The 22,000-nt window shown below is 36.3% G+C and overlaps 1 protein-coding gene across 5 annotated transcripts in view; it reads right to left on the reverse strand.

Moving 5' to 3' along the window:
- Positions 1-1,656: 1,656 nt before the first annotated feature.
- BABAM2 (BRISC and BRCA1 A complex member 2) overlaps positions 1,657-22,000 on the reverse strand; it is a 147,177-nt gene continuing 126,833 nt past the window's right edge. For all 5 annotated transcript variants that reach the window (XM_026695616.2, XM_087934895.1, XM_026695617.2 and 2 more), the window contains one exon: positions 1,657-2,170. In XM_026695616.2, coding sequence (XP_026551401.1) covers positions 2,107-2,170 — 64 coding nt within the window. In that variant the 3' untranslated portion in view covers positions 1,657-2,106. The remainder of the gene's footprint in view (positions 2,171-22,000) is intronic.

Genomic DNA, 22,000 nt, shown 5'->3' on the forward strand with positions numbered 1-22,000 from the left:
GGTGAACAGCAAGCCCACAGCCTGGGTTATTTATTCATTAAATTTATGTAAATTGATATTTATATAATTAGAAATAACAATTAAATAATTTTATATATGGAATGTAACAAGATTGTTATAAGGGCAGTAAGAGTCAACTACATTCTGCTTGTTATCACTCAAGGAGGACTGAGGAGCGAAGAAAAGATGACTTAAGATTCATTAAGGTGACTCTTCACTTTGTTGTGTTAGTGTAGTTATTGTTACAGAGGGGGAAAAAAGGCTTGCACGTTGAAGGGCCTAAGAAATATAAGAAAAAAAGGACATATTATCAGTTTCTCTCACTGCAATTGCTGCCTGCCCTCCATTTCTAGGTAAGACTGGATTTAACTGGTGGCAAGTGGCATAGGGTGTACCTGCCATGTCCTGCCTACTTAATGAAAAAGATGAAAGTCATTCAGTTTGTCTTCACTGCTGTTGACCTGGATATTGCATTAATTTGGTAACCACCACAACATATCAAGAGTTTCCAGTTCAGCAAAACGCATGAGAGGTGAAGAATGACTATATTCTGATCCATGCATATAAGGTATAATTTTAATGAGACAGAAATCATACTGACATATCACTTTGTAAGCAATGGCTACAAATTATTTAATAACCCAAAGGTCTTCAAGAGGTGAATAGTGGGGGGGCGGGGGGGAATCTGTAAACATTTCTTGCTTGGAGTGCAATCTGGCCTACGGTTAGCTATGCTTATAAAGATGCCATTGCAGATTAAATCCTGCTCAGGGGCCTGTCATCTGTCACATATCATTGGGCTTACAATGTATGTTTCAAACTATGCATCTGCAACATTGGAACGTTTTCATCCAAGAAACTTTATAGGTTATTTCAGTTTTATCATCAGAGACTTCTGAAGGCAAACAGATGGCAGGACACCGACTTCCCAAAAGCATCAAATATGCTTCATGGCTAACAGAAGTTTGGGCCAGAACATAATCCTTAAATATTTCAATGCAAATATTATTGTTAAGATTCATAAGTTCACCAAAATGCAGTCTATGCCATATATTGAAATATCAGGTCTTGCATTCATACATTTTCAAACAGTTGGTGCATTTATTTGTTAGCTCATTTCCTAACTCTCTGGAGAAATAAGGTATATGGCTAATATGCTATCTATAGCATCGTGAACTTTATATTCCATTTGGAAAATCCTTGATGCTATTTACAAATATGGGAAGTTACTCTATTGCGAGTCAGAGGCAAGTGATTTGCCTAAATATATCACAGGAAAGAAAAAAACATGTATCTAACACTCAACGTCTTATTTTTATATTAGAAATTATGATGCATCCAGTAATAGTTTTCCGTACAGTTCTCGAATGTCAGTTAAAATGAAAAATTTAACTCGAATCATTAATAATATGTCACAGAATTAACTTAAATTAGTAACCACTATTTAAATAGCAACCATTTCTGTAGCATCTTTGTGACTAAATAATCTTTGTCAAGCTATGTTCTGATAACTAACAAAATACGAAAATAAATCCTCCAATAAGATTTGCAAGTAAAGTTGCTAAAAACGGCATGCCTATCTTTGTGGCAACTGATGGCTGATCCGATTGCATACCTTCTCTTTCCCATGAGAATCAACTTAGGAGACAGACATAATATGACAGATTTATTGTACATTTATTTTCAGTGTGCTTCTAATGTGTCAAGAAATTCCAGCATGCAGAAATTCACACACACAAAAAAAAACCCCTCTAAACATTGGCATAGAAAAAGAAATTAAAAAAAAAATAAAAGGGGGGGGGGATCACATTTATTCAATATATTTTGAGCTTCCATCAAGCAAGTAATGAAGCAACATTTCTGCATATAGGAAAAAGAAGAGGGGAAAAAAGACCCTGTATTGAAGTCAATCAGCCAAAGTTCTCATTCAGTTGGTCTATGATGATCACAATGAAACTGCAGAAGCAAACCCCCTGCCAATAAATGCTGAAGCCCAAGCTTCAGGAAGTTATCTTGCAATCTGTTGACAAGCATGTGGGCACAAGAATCTGTCTGGCATTTTCTCAGGATGAGGTTGCTTCCCCCCCCCCCATTTTTTATTTTTTTTTAGAGTTTTCCATTTGCAAAGGCTGCCTCCTGGAACTGAGGGACAAATAGTTTGAAGTAAGCCCTAGAAAAACAAATAAAAAAGTTTATGTCAGTAAAGATCAAAATAAGAGCATGTTGCATTTACAGACAAGATTGTCTAGCATGCAAAACAAAACTTCTTTTCTGACTAAAAAAACTATTTTAGTTATACTGTGGCTGGCAAGATCAAATGTAGCACTACAATTTCTTACTTTGAAATAATGCTTAACATGCAGTCTTATCTATTGCAGAAAGCTGTAATTTTATACATATATATATATATATTAAACTAAGTAAGTTGGGGCATATAGTACTCAAATAATGGATTATTTTACATTTCTTTTAACAGAATTGCTTGCATCCATTACTGCTTTTTTGTTATTCACTCTGTTGCCATTTCTACTGAAAAACACTTCACTTAGTATATCCTAGGTAATTGCCCTCCTTCCTGCTGCCTTCATGTAGATCTAATACAGTTAATTCCTATATACTAACCAGAATCATATTTTGCAGAACTCAACAAAAAGTACCTTATTTTCCAAAGAGCATTAAACAGCTGATGTGTTAATGATTGTTTCATATTAAATTATAGTCATTTCCAGTATAGTAGCTTGATTTTTACCAGGCTACTAATACAACTGGATTTCATATGTTTAATAGATACAAATTTCAATTTATACATTAAAGATAATTGTATAGTTGAAATATATTATGTACATTTTAGAACTGAAGGTGGGAATTAAATCCAGATGGCTGTGTATCTGCCCGTTTCTATAATGGGCAAAGTCTGTCATGTTCATTGATAAGCCATTTTTTTTAAAATCCATATGGATTGCACGGAGCAAATTTAATATATTGTATTGTGTATTCAGTTCAGGAGCCAGCCTGGTCTAGTGGTTAAGGTGCTGGACTAGGAGCAGGGAGAGCCAGGTTCTCATCCTGCCTTAGGCACAGAAGCCAGTTGGGTGACCTTGGGCTCTGTCTCAGACCTAATCAACATCAGATTCAGCAACAAGCTGGCCAGCAAACACACACACACACACACACACAAAACCAAAACCACTTTTACATCATCCATTTGATGGCTTCACTATAGTGAACTAGAAATACAGGAGAGCAAAAATATTTCATATTGTGTCTACTGACCAAAAGGCATGGACGACTAAATTTAAAAAAAGCAAGAATCCTGAGTAGACACTATTCTGTTCTCCCCTTCTGCCATTGCATTCCCCTTCATTCCATTAGGAGAGCCATTTTACATATTGATCTCTGTGTCTCTCTTTTTCGGTAAATTTCTGAAGTGAAGGTGCTTATAAATTACAATCTTGCTTGAATACTTACAAAAACTAGTCTGATCAAACATGCCAAAAATTCTAGGCATGCCTTAATGCAAAATCCTATGCCAAGGATCCAGGAAGGAAGACAAGAAGGAAGTAAGAAACCATTGAATGTCACAATCTGGAGAGAGGATTTAGAGGATTTTGCAGCATTTTAACTCCATATTGGAGGCTGATAAACTTGAGTAAACATAAACTCATAACATTAGGCTCAGGATATGTAGTCCATCATCCAGAAATTCAAGATTTTTATGTAGAATTAATCTACATTAAAAATGCTAAAGATTTTATTGAGGAAAGGAGGAATACGATAAATAAACCTGTTACTTTATTTGAATTGTTCTACAATTTCAACTGTTTTATATATAGATTCTTTGACACAACATGAATCCCTTTTTAACTTTGAAGAGCAAATTTTGTGTGTATGTGTATGATGTTTAAAATTTCAAGTTTTTATTTGAGCTCAAAGGAGCACCAAATAGATGAGCATCACATTGCCCCAACAATCTGGGTCCTCATTTTACTGAATTCGGAAGGATGGAAGGCTAAGTCGACTTTGAGCCTGTTGGGGTTGAATTCCAGACTTTGGGCAAAGTTAACATGCAATATTGTGTTCTAACCACTGCATTGCCTGGGCAGTGGTTGGAATGCAGTATTCATGGCCAGAGGACCAAATAATCTATATATTTCAGAATATTTTGAACATTAAGATTCATAAGGGATAAGACACTAGGGACTAACCTCTTCCTTGCACTTTTAGAAATTCTAAAAATATTAAAGACAATGTAGTAGGTGAGATACAAGATAATATATAGTTATAAATAGATATCTCATATGTCTATCCATAAACTTACCATACCTCTTATTACAGGAATTAGATTCTTTGTCTAAGAATCTAATGGAGTAAATTAGATTTGATGATTTACAACATTTATTTTGCCACAAATCTTAAAATATATAATTTTGGGCAGCTCAAAGCACAAAAGAGCACTTTAAACAACTATGGAACTCACATTAACCAAGGCATTCTAAACAGCTGCTAAATCAGCTGCACCTTTATTGGGCTCAACAAATATCCTTGTCCAACCCTGGGGGGAAAGCCAGGTCTTTACAGACCCGGAGTTGGAGGTTGCTTTTATTTATCCTGATTCTTTAAAGCTTTTTCAACTGATATATTTAAATTAATTTTGGCAAAAAGTGAAACAGATGGTCTGGAAATTCTCTTGAGTATATGGGGCAAGATAATTGTGAATAAGGTGAATATAACTCCAAGGAAAATTTATATTTTAAAATGTCTCCTATTTTTATTCCTTTATACTATTTTAGACAAATTTACAAAGCTACTATTTTTTTTCCTTTGATAGGAACATCCTTTAAAATTGGGTGGTATAAATATGCCTGTTGGGAAAGTGAATTTAACTTTTTATTTTTCAGGTTATAACTGGGCATTTGTTTGATTAATCTTGAATTAATCTTATTGAAATAAGGAATTTCCAGATTCAGCTCAAAATTAGAATCATATGATGATTGGGAATAACTGTTTCCCTAATTACAAAACTTGCATTCAGTTTAAGAAGATATGTATGTATAATATGACTCATACATGCAATTTCTATTTTACCTGTAAAAACCTTACATTACAAAATAATGGTTACTTAAGAATAGTAGACAAATCCTTTTACAGAATTATAAATTGGATTTCTCATAATATTGAAAAAGTTTGGAGTATACTTAATACTAAAAGTAATATGTTTTAGATCAGAGTTTCTTGAGGGTTATTAAATGTAAACATTATTTCATAATAAATAATATTTACTTATTCTTCAGCTGTGATGCTATTACTGCCTGTATTTGAGAGGATATCTTGGGAGAATTAATCAATGTTTCTAAATTAGTAATTCATCTTTCATAAAACAGTAGATATATTCCAAAGATTGCATAATCTTGGGAATAATAAACTCAAGAAACTTCTGTTCCTTGATTTTTTAAAAAAGAAACTATTCTCTTTTTTAATGTACAACATATACAATATGCATTTGTATAATAGTATTTTAAACATTCTCCAATAATAATTGGCTACAATCACTCTCCAGTTGGTAATACAATTTTGTTATATACAGTTGGTATAATTTTGCCAAATTAAGGCTTGTTCTGCTACTGCCTTTCTTTCTTTCTTTCTTTCTTTCTTTCTTTCTTTCTTTCTTTCTTTCTTTCTTTCTTTCTTTCTTTCTTTCTTTCCTTCCTTCCTTCCTTCCTTCCTTCCTTCCTTCCTTCCTTCTCTCTCTGTCACTATCTAGTTATACAATGTATCATCATGTATTAATCACATTTGTATAGCCGCTCATCTTATAAAAAGCAACTCTAAGTGACGTACAAAAATTGAATAAAACAATAAATGTAAAAAGTTATAAAAATATAAATCATATTAAAAATAAATATTATAAAAATATACAAACCTCAGGCAAAGAAAGGATAAAAATGGCTACCTCAGCAATGGAGCTATCTAAGCATGTCTTGGTTTCCTAGGAGCCCCAGGCTTTAACAGCCTCCCAGAATGTAAAAAGGGTTGGAGGTAATCTAATCTAATCTTGAGCATGTTCCTTAAGGCAGCCACCACAGCAAAGAAGGCACATCTCTTGGGACTCATCAAATGTAGGTTCTTAGCTGATGGTGCATGCAGTAGGCCTTTTCTACCAGATCTAATTGGCTACTTGGCAGAGGCGGTCCATCAGATAGCCTGGTCTCACACCATGAAGGGTTTTAAAAGTTAAAACCAGTACCTTGAATTGGAGGTGGAAGCAAACTGGCAACCAATGTAGCTCATAGAGCAGATGTTTAACATGCACTACTCTAGGAGCACACATAGTTGCCTGAACTACTGTATTCTGTACCAGCTTAAATTTCTGGGTAGTCTTCAATGGCAGCCCATGTAGAGTGCATTGCAGTAGTCCAATATGGTGGTGAATAGGGCATAAGTGACTGAAAAAAAGAGACTACCAATCCAGAAACGGGTGCGATTGGTGCACAATTCCCAGCCACATTTGGATTATGGACTGATTTGCAGGTATTTGCAGGTATTTACAATGACAGTTGGTTTTAAAAGATATATATTTAAAATTTATCAAGCCATCGAGAATTAAGATAAGGTAACCTTTATTGTCATTTTTTTCTGTGAATACATTAAAAATGAAATTCCGATGCCTGCTCTCAAAAGAAAATAAACATATACCTATACATAGACATGCACACACATATTCATATGCTACACACACACACACACACACACACGAGAGAGAGAGAGGAGGGGGGAGAGGTCTGGTGTGTGTGTATATATAGACACAATTACTGGTCATAGAAACAGCCAAATAATTATGCAACACTGAAAAGCTAAATCTGCAGCTGCTTTGAAGCACTGAAATACTTGTGAATATTTGAATAGGTTTTGAATTGTCAGAGGGGCAAGAAAGGAGATATTTGAGAAATCTATTCATATTTTCTTGTCTTCTCTACAATATTAATATCCATTTTGTTTTCCTTTTATAATTTATATGTAGGCTTATATTATTACTCCTTGACTCAGATTACAAAGCTGTCAATACTTCTACAATTCTGAAACGTTTATGTTATTACAATGAAAATTGTTGTTTAATACAGCAAAAAGCAACTACTATTATTGATATCCACTTTTAAAACTATCCAAGTTGGGGTTCATCACTCCCTCTTTTGACAGAGACCTCCACAGGTAGCTTGTGCTGGATGGAAAAGTATTTATTTCATCTACCTTTAATTCCTCATTCCTTGCTTTAGTGTTATGAAAGAGAAAAAGATGTCCTGTGTGCAATGCTTCTTAACATTTATTAGAACAATATAGAGCAGGGGTCACCAACCTTTTGGACCTCAGGGACCACCAAACTCATAATTTTTGATCCCAGGGACCACTAACCGGTTCTGTGGGTGTGGCCTAATTTGTGGGTGTGGCTTGGTGGTCATGTGACTGGCTGGGCAAGCCTTGTATGTAAATATTATAAATATTTATAAAAATATTGAATTTTTTATAAAAAAGAGCAACTTTTACCCCAAATCAGGCAAAGCAGGCAGGCAGATTGAGTTGCTCACAGAATCACAGATTCATACAGAGATCTATCTATCTGCCATTGGCTAGGTCAGTCTGTCACATAAAATTTGCTTGCAAGCAAACTCATAAAATTTGCTAGCAAGCAAACTCACAAAATTAACTCACAACACACCATGCATGTAAATATTGATTTTTTTTATTTAGAAAAAGAGCAACTTTTACCCAAAATCAGGCAAAGCAGGCAGATTGAGTTGCTCACAGAATCATTCAGTGATCTATCTATCTGCTCAGTCTCTCAAATTTGCTTGCCATGAGTCTGCACTGATATGCTTGCAAGCAAACCTTCAGTCCTAAGGGAGGTTCGGCTATGCTGAGCCGAAGATCTAAAGACTAGCTAGAAAGCAAGAAATCCAACCATTTCCTGCTTCCTAGGTAATCTAAATCTCCCGGCACAGTAGAACAGTTGATGGTCGGAAAAAGGAAAAATAGCAATTTAGCAGGCAAGTTTTCTGGGTGAAGAGTGAGTGGGCGGGGAAGGTTCCCACGGGCCATGTGGGCTTGGATTAATTGCTTTGTGGGGGTGCTCTGGGGGTGAGATTTCTCTGTGGCTGACCAAAATTTTCTCACAGCCCATCGGTTGGCAACCGCTGGTATAGAGTAATTAAAGACTGTCATCTTGGAGATAAGACAAACTGTAAGAAATAGAAGTTGGCCTTGTAATTCTTTTTTTAAAAAAGACAAGCAAGGATACTATTCCCTCTGTTTCTGCTTTCACCTAAGCACTTGTTTATAATCTTGGATTATTAGGACAGATTGTTCCTCAAAATGTCTGCTCAGGGCTTCTTGTTTAGTTTATCCTGTACTCTGCACCACCTTCCTGAGATGAAGAAAACTCACTTGAAATACAAAAGAGACAATCAACAGTTCAAAAAGGGAACAACAACAAGACCAAAACACCTCCCAATCAGCAATCAACACCCAGATGAGCAAAGATTAACTCAAAGATTAACATCGGATCATCCATCAAGTAAACAATACCCCAATCAAAGAACTGTGAAACAAGCCAATAGTAAACCGCCCAACCAAGGAATCGTTAAGACCATCCCCTTCAACACTGACAAGGCAAGCCACTAAACCTATAAACCAAGTACAAACCTTTACTAGCACTGATGACGTTACCTATTTTGAGTAATGAAATGTCTACAAGAAAACAACCACGCTCAGAGGGCACCAAAAACACCCCCCCTCCAAATACAATTCTCCACTTTAAGGATTGTAAGCAAAGCAAGAGGAAAACCTGGTAAACATCTAGCTCCTCAACGCAAAGGGAGATGCATTCTTCACTTCCTGCCAGCCTTATGGATTTTTCTGGTGAATGCAGGAGGTTCTTATCCTTTGGGACACACTTGATCCACAGAGCTTAAGTGACTAAAGAGCACCTCATCACTGGGGGCACAATTGGATAACAGGGTTTCATAGGAAATATAAAATATGCAGCAAGAAGACTATCCCCATTCTTGATAGAAAATAAAGAATAATTTCCTGATTGTATAAATGTTAAGAAAAGTTATACATGGGGTGGGGGGAGGAAGGGAGGGAGAAAGCACAATTATCAGCTAATAAGATTACTCTAAAATACAAGGGCAAAGAAAAGAGATGACAGTTCACTAAAAAAACCATCTGGTATGCACAAAATGTGGGTAGCCAATACTGAATCTTTCTGCAACTAGGAGAGAAAGCTGTACTGAGCATTCTATTGCCCTTCAACAGATGGAAATCGTTTTCAAATTCAATGCACTTTACAAAAAACTTCAGTAAAAGTAACAAATTCACAGCAAAGGCATAGCTAATCTTTAAGAGCATCGAACTCTTTAGCAATTTTTATTTATTTTTTAATCAGTTTGGGGCATATGACACATCATACTATGAGATTATATGGTTCAGTCTCATTTTTACACTTCTCTCCATAGAGATACCAATTTTCAAGTAAAGCTTATGCTAGTTCGTAACATTCTTTACATGTTGCTTTCCATTCTCCAGTTCAGAAATTCACTTTCTGAATTCTCTAAAAAATTGACATAATTTGACGCTCAAAATTGGTCCAGCTTGGTTGCTTGTATTGTACTCCTATGTTGAGAAATTTCATGTGCTCTCCAAGCAGATGCTTAGAGTGTCAAATTATGTGTCTGAACTTGAGTGCAAAATCTTTGTAATCAGTACACACTCAAATCTTCCTCCCTCTCTCCATGCACAAATCTTGCATAACAGTGATCTGCATGTGGCACTTAAATGCACTTAAATCCACTAAATGCAGTAGAATGTGACATAACATTCTAAAAATAACAATTCTCAGATATATAAAAGTTCATGCGACTTATACCCATGGTTATCATCCTGGGCTATTTGTGTGTACACTCTTGTTTTGTAAAATAAATAAGCAAAAGCAATCCAATAATATAATGTTGGTTTTGTTAATACTCCTAAATGAAGTACTGCATTAAAGCTGTAGAGTACATCACATTTTCCAGGCCAAGAACCACACCTGGAATTGGAGAGGCCTGAAGGCATGCATAAAATAAGTAGGTGTATTAGAGTGAGGGCAAAAGTTAAATTGATTTGATTTAATTAAATAAAATAAAATACAGTTAATTTAAATATTTTTCTATCACATCATAAAACATTTCTAGGGCTGCCTCTAAAGCAGAGGTAGGGATCCATGGGCCCTTTATGACTTGTGGACTTCAACTCCCAGAATTCCTGAGCCATACTTCTAAAGTATGGAAGACCAGATCAGGCTATAGGATGGGCTTTTCCAACCTGAGTTCCCTTTAAATGTGTAGACTTCATTTCCTAGAATTCTGCACCAGCTATGATTGACAATTCTGGGCAAATCCACAAATCTGGATGGCAGAGATGTATAAAAAATGATGTTTGAGGTTGAGGAAACTATCTTAAAGACCTCAGGTTTTGCATTTCTGAGATATATCAAGTTGACCATCTCCCAAGAAATGGAAAATGGGAGGTATGGAAGATAATAAGACAGCATCGGTCCTAATAGAATTTTGTCTAAAGTCTGTAATTTATTGTAGATTCCAAATTCCTTAATGTCTTGTTTGTATCTACTATGAATTTGAAGATACACCCATTGATCAATTATAAATCCTCGCTCTTGTAATTCTTGTCGTGTTTTCAGCTTTCCTTGTGGGTCTAATAAATTTTCGTACTTAATCATTTTGGTTATGTCCAAATTATTAGGGTGTACTATCGCTTCCATTGGAGATAGCCAAATCGGTATTTTTAGATAAAGTTTTTTACGTACTTTTTTCCAATTAGTTAATAAAGAGTCCCTGATAAGATGCCTATGGAAATATGATTGCCTGGGTTTCCCAGTTTCCCACAGAAAGGCATGCCATCCTTTCTGCATAACGTGGCCTTCTAATACTAGTGTTCTTTTATTGGTTAGATTCACCCAATCCTTTATCCATAGTAGGGTGGCTGCCGTATGATATATTTCCCAGTTTGGCAGGGCTAACCCTCCTCTGCTTTTCGAATCTTCTATTAGGACCGAGTAAAAAAAAATATATCTAAATTTTACAAACATTTATTAGAAACAGAACTAGAACAAGAAATTGTCAAAGGAAAAGATAATAAGACAGCATCAGTTTCCCAAATATACTAGGCAGGAAACATACCAGATGAACTACTTCTGTTTTTTTGTAAGGCTACATTAATAGGAAGTCTGAAGGTACAAATTTCCCACTGTTTCCAATACCGCCTGAGAAATTAGGGAGGGTCCCTTCTGAGCTTTCTTCTCCTCTTGGTATGCAGCTGCAAACTGCATCCTTACTAATCTGATGATTCCCTAAGGTAGTATCTCCTTGCCCTGTTTCTCAAGCTCTTTCTCATATATCATTGCAGATGGAAATTATGCCATTTTAGGTGACTTCTAGGACATTTACAAGAACTCAGTAAACTTCTGCAATACAGACATCCAAAAACTATATTGTTTGTGGGTAGGATTTATCATGAGAATAGCATTATTTTAAAATGTCCTTTAATTACTTAAAATGTACAATGTTGGAAATGGACTCCACATGGTTTACAGAGAACAGGCAGAAGGCACATGTAACTAAGCAGGTATGTTATCCAGAATAGCAATTTTCCAATAGATGAAGGAATGTCACAGGGCAGAGGGTGGATGGCCATAAAATACTGCATTTTATACTCTGTACTGCTGGAGAGGAACACCAACTTCTTAAAAAAAAAGGTAGATAGGTAGAAAATTACTGCCATTGCTATTACATTGGCAAGGAATCAGATACCATTTTCATTTCAGGATCATGCTAAGGGAGTGTGACTTAAGTTCTTATGTCTCCTCTTCTTCCAGAACATGCCCAATAAAACTCTGAAAAGATCATTCCTTCTATCCATGACATAGCACACAAGCAATGTTTAAGCAGAATCTGGAGGACTGTCTGGGACGCTACAATCCTCTTCATGACCTGCTTTCGTTGTTACCTTGCGGGAGGAGGCTTTGTAGTATCTAAAGCAGAACATCTAGATTCAGTCACAATTTGGTTCCATATAAGCATTAACCTTGTGAACTCTCAAATTTCATTTCCACTACTTATTCAAAATGGATGGTGATACACACACACACACGTATATATTTGTTCAGGTATATATTTATGTATGTATATAGCACGTGTATGTGTTTTGGTAGATATACACACCGGCCCGCATTAAAAATGAAATTCTGTAGCCTGCTCTCAAGAGAAAGTGTATATCTACCCAAACGCATACACTTTCTCTTGAGAGCAGGCTACAGAATTTCATTTTTAATGCGGGCTGGTGTGCTTGCAGTAAAAAAATGACAAAGGTATCATATCAGCCACAGAGATAATGGAAAGCAAACAACAGTCATATATATATATATATGCCTGAAGAATCTAGAGGTGCAATGACAATAAAGTAAACTAAACTAAATTAGAACTATTTTTAACAAGTTACTGTTCTAAATCTAAGAAAAATATCCATATAACGCAACACTAATCTTTTTTATCATTTACTGTTTAAGCTCAAGAACCATCACATAAATCTCTCTTTTTTGCTCAAAAGCCTACAAATATGTTATCTGACAGAGAAAACAGAAGGTTTATTTACATGTTTAAGCTATTCATCTGTTAGAATAAAAAAAACCTTCTAACTGATGATGTAAAAATGGTTGAAGGAGTTTTAATATGAAGTAAAACCCAATATTAAGAGTAGGTAACTCCTCACAATATGTCTTAAACCTGATTTTCAACGGCAACTGACAACAGATTGTAGAATCATCAGCATTATATAACTTCCCATCTCCTTCCATAAGAACACTGACTGTTTTAAAACAGTGTTACTTGGGGGCAGGCTCAACTGATTTGAATTAATTGGGACTAATTTGGATCCACTCATATTGATGGGTTTTCAAGAAATATATAAAATGTTTCTGGTAATGTTTATTACTGCTAATTAGTTTATAGCATCCAACCCCCTAAAACCCCATTTCCAGAGTTATCCTTTAGCACAAGCTATGGTAAATTATGGAGATTTTACTAATGAAGGAGAATATTTCTAGCTCAGGGTTGAAATGAGGGGTGCTCTTTGAGCTTAGTAGTTTTCTGTACAATAGCACTGATGATGTTACTTAGTTTGGTTAATGAAATATCTGCAAGGAAACAACCAAGCTCAGAGAGCACCAAGGACCCTTCATATGGAGATTGTAGAATGGGAAACATGGAAGATGAATTTCTATGGAAATTAAGGAGAACCCTGCCAGATCAGGCTATAGGCTCATGTAGTCCAGCATTTTGATGCCATAGTGGTAGCTAGGCTCATTTGGGAATCTCACAAATCTGCATTAGAAAATGATAATGTGGATCCCAGCACAATTACAGATAGTCTTCAACTTACAACAGTTTGTTTAGTGACCATTCAAGGTTACAAAGGCACTGAAAAAAATGACTTCTGACCATTTTTCACACTTATGACTATTGCAGCATTCTCACAGTCATGGTTTACATTCAGTTGCTTGACAACTGGTTCATATTTATGACTGTTGCAATGTCCTAGGGTCATGTGATCATCTTTTGTGACCTTCTCACAGCATAGTTAATGGGGAAGCCAGCTTTACTTAAGAACCCTGCTACGAATTTAACAACTGCAGTGATTCACTTAACAAATGTGACAAGAAAAATCGTAAAATGGGGCAAAATTCACTTAACAAATTTGTCACTTAGCAACAGAAATTCCGGGCTCAATTGTGGTCTTACGTATGTGCAGAGTCTATAATTCAGGAAGTAGGAAACACACGTCAGTATTAGTTGCCATTTCTATGTAGGCTTCCATGATTATAGCCGCTGGCAGGAACTTTTAGAGTTTAATTATGTACAGTATGAAAAAAAGTATTTTCTTTTGTTGGTTCCCAACTCCTGTGTTTAATTTCAGTGGATAACTATCTCTCACCCTGTTCTGACGCAAACCCTTTTCCAATAAAACAAACAAAAGCCAAAGGAAACAGAAACCTTTTAATGAGTCTTACGAATCCCCGATTAAAAGGCTGTTGCAAACTAATTAATTTTGATAAGTACAAACCTCGCCAAAACTGTGTGAGACTGCCAAGAATCACAGATAAGAAATATTTCACAATACAAGAGTCTTCAAATACCAACTTAAGATACTGTAAGGTCCATGAGGCTGAGTTTCAAAACACCTTTGCTTCCTGCAAAGAACGTTCACTTCACAGCTGGCTTGTATCTTCTTGAAGGAGGGGCCATTACTTTGCAGTCTTACTCACAAGTTGCCCATGCTGTTGCAGCTGCTCTTTCCTGCAAGCAATCCTGAGCACACACGCACTTGGCACAGGCGCCTTGGGAACCTCATTGCTGCTGCCAGCCCCCACAATCTCTGAAGGCAACAGTCCACTTCCTAATGGTCCTGGCCCATCATCTGAATCCTCGGTCTCCTCAGCCATCCGCACCTGCTGCCAGCTAACCACAACACACCTTCTCCATGGTATCAATGCCATGAATGGTTTTATATAACCCGTAACCTGTTCATTTCAAGCTAAAGAGACCCAACAACTCTAGCAAGAAAAGACTAATGTTTTGTTGCTAGGAAATAGGAAGAAGCAAAGAATTTCCATGGAAGGGGTCTGGAAGGTAAAGCAGCTATGAGCTGAAGAGACTGAATGAGGAATACTGGATGGAAAGGACAGTATATATGTCAATAATAAAAGGTTGAAAGAATGATGCATAAATGAGGAGGGGAAATGATCCAAAGGACCAAGCAGCAGGGTTATTTTAGGATCAGTTTGTAAGGAGATTGTTGGAAGAAGCTGTATAGTAAAACATATGCACTTATGCAACATTTAATTATCTGGCTTTTCCAGGTTAAAGGAATGGGAAACGCTTCTATGCCCATTCTAGAAAAAAATCCAAATGCAGCATTTGAACACAGCCATGGTTTATCTTGGATATATAGCCAAACAGGTATGTCAGTACTATTTAGATAGAAGGTATGTAAAGGTGCAAGGTTAAAGATTCAAATACAATAAAATAGTCATTGCATTTTTCTATTCTTCATTTCAGCATTATAATTAAGATTTGAGGGTTAAATATGCCTTTAACATAATTAATATGAACACTGTACCAGTCTTTTCAATTATTTTGGTGCTTTTCACATTACCTATCCCAAATGACATTTGCCAGTTACAATGTAGCAAATGCTTCTTAGTTCAGACTATAATCCTCCTAAAGGAAACCCTTCAGACCAAGGAAAAATGTGAACCATCTCACTCTCCTCAGATACGCTAGGTGAGAAGAAGCATTAAATTCAGGGCAGAAATCATAAGACTTGTGCCTTTGACCTGTTCATTTCAGACTGTAATTATTATGTTGCCAATTCATAATAATGTCATGTTATATAAAGGATGTCAACAGCAGGACCGCAAAATGCACCCAAATTCTTGTAAATCCTGCTGACTATACACTTTCTGAAGCTCAGTCTGGTAATTCCAAAGGCTTTATAGTTCCCTGATCTTGCTGCAACTTGTCAGGAAACAAAGAAAACTTGTTTTGAAAATGCTTGCCACCCACAGCAGTCTGTTCTTGGGCATTTGCAAAGAGAGGACCAGCCCTTCCCTGACCACACATAGTCTGGCTGGCTGTTTTTGCTGTAACTCCCAGTAATTAACCTTGAAAGGCACAAAGAACAGATAATTCACTGTGCTCAAAAGACAGGGCCACAAGCCTGCCAGAGGCTCTGACCTACAGACACTTTCAAGGGCCTGGGATGGTTAGATATAGAAAGAGAAAAGACGGAGCTGATTTCAAGATATTCAGTTACATAATGAAACCTAAACAATCAAGTAAAAATAACAGAACTAAAGTGATTAGGTGGAAAGATTAACAGCAACATGTAGAAACTGATTCCCAAGAGCTGCTTTAGGTACGGCAGAGACAGCATTCTGCATGGCTGCATGGAAAGTGGAATGATTCCTGTCACTCCTTGTAGAAGATCTTCCATCTCCAGTGGAGCAGAAACAAAACCCTTAGAGCTCCTACAAACTCTCCGAAAACAGGAATAAAAATAATGGCAAAAAACAAGTGGCACATTCAATAGCCCCTTAAAAAAAAAACAACCATTAGGATGAACAGTGAAATATTAGTTTATGCTGCACCATAGGGAGAAAGTTTTAAATTTAGACAGACAGCTAACAGAGTTTTTGAAGCCAGCCTCTTCACGCGTTATTGATGTGTTGGTACAAAAATTAAATTTACCCTCTTTCATTCAAATATATATAAACTCTCACAAAAGCAACAATAACTAGTATCCAGAAATGATTTGATTCTGACTCTGATTTTGGGGCAGACTACCATTCTATGTCTGTGTTCTGTTTCCCCTTTTCTGTCTTCTTCTGGTCTAACCTCTGCATAATATGCATAATATTCAGCAACATATAAGGAGGATATAAGGATAAGGAGGCCTGCAGAGTTTAGCTTATGCTCTGACAGGTTGGTGATAAAATGGCTGGAATGCTCACGGGAAAATGGTTTAAGGAACACAAAATATGCAGTTCCTTTAATCATCATAGCAAAGTCTGGGCTAAATTAAGTCTTAGTGTTGTGACTGGCTGGACTTGGCTCTGAAGTTCTAGAAACAAACGGAGACAAACAAGTCAGCCAAATAGGAAATGACCCACGGCTCTGCCAGATTTGGGGCTAAATTCAGCAGCAATTTGGAGGAATTCAATTTTGTAGAGCAAATCAGAATATGATTCAGCATTTGCCCAATGGTGATTCACTGATACTGAATCTCTTCATACATTCTTTGATGACATTTGGTACTTTGAAACTCTAAATAACAAATAAATCAGAAGACCTACATTTTCCATCTCTTCTAATGGAACAAACTTAAATGCTTGCCGTTTTCTTGTCTCTCTATATGCAAAATGGTTTAAAGTGCTGTCTTTTTCCACAATGGTTAGTCAGATAAACAGTGAACAAAGAACTTCAAACAACAATTGTTTTAAATGTGGTTTGATAAACTGCGTCACATTTCATAACAGGATTATTGTAACTTGTTATTATATACCCAAGCATTCCTGTGATCCAGAATAGAAACTTGTGTTGAACATTAACCTAATAGAAAAAGTTCATGAACCTTCCAAAGTCACATACATTTCATATATTTAAAAAAGAAGCATTGAAGTGAAAGTTTGAAGTTAGTATCTAAGCTCAGATTTAAAAAAAGCTCTCCTAACTTTATCTTTAAACATCCTATGTTCAAGAAAAAAACATCTTATGTATCAGTTACTGTGTTTTTCACTTAGATTTTAAATCTCAAACTGTTTTTAAAGGTTGGTATGGTTTCTGTTTCAGCAGAGATACAAGAGCCAATGTCCCAGCTATTCTGCTGAGAATTCCTTGATCCCTTTGCTGGTAAGAAGACCATGGTTATTTCCACTCAAATCATTAGTTTTGTGTATCTTTCTGTAAGTCCCTTGGCTATTTATATTGGTTTTGGTTGTAATATTTGTCAGTTTCGCCAATATGTGTTGTCTACTCATTAGATGGGACAATGCCTTCTGGGCCAGCTGTAAATGGAGTTGGTTGATAAATCAGTGTTATCTCTGCACAGGGTCACAGTCTTTGCACTGAACTGTAAGAGGGCTCCACACTCCATCAGGGTGATGTCTGATGTAATGTGATCCTAAGTAGCATTCTCCATGGCTACTTTACTTGGCACTGTAGCACACAGGTGGTCTGGAATAGGAGAAACTACAAAAATGATCCAGAATGGTTATGTCTAAGGCCAAAATTATAATCCATTGTGATTTTTCTAATGTCATGAGAATTGGCTTTCTGGATATACCAGCTTACTCTTATTGCTTCCTGAACCCTCAGTATGTACTCAGTATACATACCCTCAGTATGTATAGGGCAAAAAGGGCTCCTCTCTTGTGTGCTGTTGATGACTCCTAGATGCAGAATCTTTTCAATGATACCATCAAATTCTTCTTGAAGTTCATCATGAGGTATTAAGGTTTTTCATATAGAAGGGGAATTAATTCAGTAAAAAAGTTAAATGTCCAGGCAGGCACAGACGTGGTACTTTATATCCAGAAGTCTTCTACCAGCATCAGTGTCACTTTGTTGTAGAGAGACAAGTCCAAAGGGGAGCATTCTGAACTAGAACCAATCCTTTCTGTATGCAAAGTGTCATAGAATAACAGAGTTGGAAGGGACCTTGGAGGTCATCTGTGGAACAACAATGGAAAAGTCATCTTGTACAGAAACCAATGAACTGATGGTATGGCCTGATGTGAATACAAAAGAATGCTTTGCCATGTCCACCAAGGCTAAAAGATTATCTGGCATAACACTTTCACTGAATCCATCATTTGAAGTCTGAAGTCTATGATTCAAAATGGGAAGATACATCAAAGAAATATTCCTGAAAGTATGTCTTCCACTGGATCAATGTCCACCAAGTGATTTATTGCTTCCTTCATCCTGAATTACTTTTCATTGTTTTGAACATGGGTGATGGCTGAAACCTGCCTTCTGATTTTTATTTGGTATGAATTTCAGAGCATAACTTTAATAATTAGCATTCATCTGTCCCTACACGTATGCTTCCAAGGAGTTTCAGCAGCCTTCTACTTATCTGGAAGTATAGTTACATCAGCAGAAAAACTATTTTCTTTGGAATTTGCTTTCTCTTCCTTGTCTGGTGGTGTTTACAGAACCCTAGCATGTGTTTCTTATCTGCTTCTTGCTTGAGAAATATTTGACATGTGGTCTTTGCATTGAAATGAAAAAGATTTGCCTTGCATCTCTTTCACTAATTCCTCAGGCCTGCCATGCATAGATGACATTTTAGCCTATAAGGATGGACAGGAGATTCCACAAACAGTTTTTTTTTAATCTAGAGTTGTGTTAGCTGGGAAGGTTAGCTCTATTCCCAAAGCTATGGATCTGGCTGCAAATGATAAGGAGTCCATATATATAAAACATCCCTGAACAAAGTTGTTCTGGTATTGCTTTAATGTCTTCTCTGGGGAATTTCATTTCTTATAAGATTTCCTTACAAGAAAAATACAACTTATTTGCTAGATAAGATTTAACCCTGAGTTTAGCTGATTTGACCCAATCTTCCATCATCTTCATTATGGTCATCATCACTGAATCATCATCATCATCATCATCATCATCATCATCATCATCATCATCATCATCATATTTTTATGTCACTCATCTCTCCTATTAAGCGACTTTGGGCAGCTTACAGATTTTAAAATACAAATAGAAAAATGATTAAATGATTAAATTATGCAAATTAAATATTTAAAACTGTACAAAAAACTGGAATTAAGAGATGGATAGCACGGGGTTGAGGTTTTCTTACCCTGTCAACCATCTCCAGCGGGCCCCAAGCCAACCAGCAAAACCAAGATTTAATATCCTTTCAGAAGCTCAAAAGGGTGAAAGCAGTTGTCACCTTTAGTGATAGAATGTTCCACAGGGATAGGGCCAACAGGGACAGGGACAAACTTCTCCTTGACCCTGCCTGCTTAATTCCTTAGCAGATGGGATCCATAACAGACCTCTTCCACTGGCATGAGTTGAACAGGCTAGTCCCATTGGGGTAAGACAGCTCCTGAGATACTCTGGACTTATCCCATAAAGGGCTTTAACGATAATAATTAACACCTTGAATTCGACCCAGAAGCAAACTAGTAGCCAGTGCAGCTTATGCAACAGCTATGTTATATGGGTCACCCTAGGAGCCCCAGAACTGCATGAAGCTTCCGAAATACATCGGCTACTTTCAAGGAAGATACAGCTTTGAATATCTCCCTGAATTTTAAATAACTTTTCAAGTACATTAAAACCTCTGCCATTGTTGAAGGCATTATGGGATCTGGTAAGGAAACACCTTTGAAAGAATGACCATTCATATACATATTTGGATTTGTAAAACACCTAAAACTTTTTTTCAAAATAGACATCATTTAAGCTGATGAGTCATCTAAACACACTACAATGAAGAATGATACTACTAGTTATAACAATACAACAATAACATTAAATAAATCATAACTCATATTCAATCAGATTAGAAAACCATCAGCATATCCTACATCAGCGTATCAAATTCCCATATTCTTCTGAACATGTATTAAAAGGAAATTATATTTTGCAAACATTGGTATGGTTAGATTTCTAGATATATTATACAGATATATTCTTTCATCATATTAATGTATCCCATGCTAAAAGAAAATCATTTATGGATTCTTCTGTCCTTGCAAGCTTTAAACTGGGGTTTTGTTGCTCTATGTCATTATTTATGCTTTCTATTCTTATTAAGTTATAGTTCAGTCTTTATTTTTATTTTCTATCTTGCTTCTTCTTTGCAAATGCTATTAATTGATCCTGGGAGATTCAGTTCTTTGTGAACATAGAAAACAGTCAAATCTTTACCAAAAGTAGTCATTGAGGATTTTAACCTGTTAGTCATTGCCAAATATAGGGCAGTGCTCATCTTTCAAGGTCATTGAACCAGCGCTGTCCAAAGACATTTCCATGGTCATGTGGCCAGCTTGACATCATGGAACACTTACTTTCCCACAAAGTGGTACCTATTTATCTACTCACATTTGCATGCTTTCGAACTGCTAGGTTGGCAGGAGCTGGGTGAGGACAGGAGCTCACCCCATCACAAGCAAGCAAGCAAGGTTTTCCAGCCAATGAGACTTTCCAGCCAACAAGCACCGTGCTGGCCCAAATCCTTAGGTCATTATTCAAATATTTAGATTGGTACTCAATGAAATAGTCTGAAAATACTGCAGCATATTATGACCTACTAGAATAAATTAAGACTTACATTAGGAACCACAGTTGTCAACAAAGATTCTTAAGTATATTATTTTCCTGCTTAGTTCTACAGAATTTACCAAAATTAGATACCGATCAACCACATCTATCAGTATTTCTTAGCAATTGGGGATCAGGGGACATGCATCTGAAAGAAAAGGGCCCTATTTGATTGGACCGAAATACCTTTGTAAAGAATATAATATTTACGCTAAAATATAATTAAAGAGCATCTATTTCCTAGCACCAGAAAAAAACAACAACCACTTGACAAAAATAGCGATTATGCAGTGTAATAAAAACTATTAACATGATTGTAAATCTACTCATTATTTAATAAGGGAATTTTCTATTTAGACCTCACTTGGAAAAAAACAATGCTGACAAGTATACAGATGCTATACATTTGTTATTAAAAAAAACTCTCTATATTCTGTCAAACACTTCACATATAAATATCTCTCATCAAGATTTAATCGTTATTTTTTCCTTGCCACAGTCAAAAATTTAATGAGAAGTGGCCAGAAGTAAGTTTCCCAAGCCTTCCTAATTTGGTTGGAATTTATATTATGCACGACAGCACTGAAGATCCCTGGCAGGCACCTGTCAAAATCAACATATTATGCCTTAAGACCTGCACTTAGCTATGCAAGACAATACTCTTCAAGATGTACATTAAAAAAGTGATTCAACTAGCCAGACTCCATTGTATTGCCATCCGCTGTCATGAACACTCATCAATTACACTGCAGTAAAATTTGCACTTTTACAAGCCTTATCAGTGTTAATTTTTATTGGTTTTCTATTTATCCTTATAACAGTATTAAATTAATGGACCTCTGGAGCAGTGATGATAATTAGGTGCAAAGCAGCTAAAGAATACAAGAAGTGGAAGTTTTAGAAGTTGAAATTTTAACCCATCAGTTACTGTAAACTGTATTTAATGAACAGATTAATCAGGCTTCCATTTTCTTTGTTGTTCTGCCTTGTCTCGTTCTTTCTTTCTTCTTGAAGCCACAAAAGCTTCCACCTCCAGTCAATTT

Source organism: Pseudonaja textilis, chromosome 1, assembly GCF_049901715.1.
Source record: "Pseudonaja textilis isolate UNSWEBS1 chromosome 1, rPseTex1.2, whole genome shotgun sequence".
In the NCBI taxonomy this organism is placed as follows: Eukaryota; Metazoa; Chordata; class Lepidosauria; order Squamata; family Elapidae; genus Pseudonaja; species Pseudonaja textilis.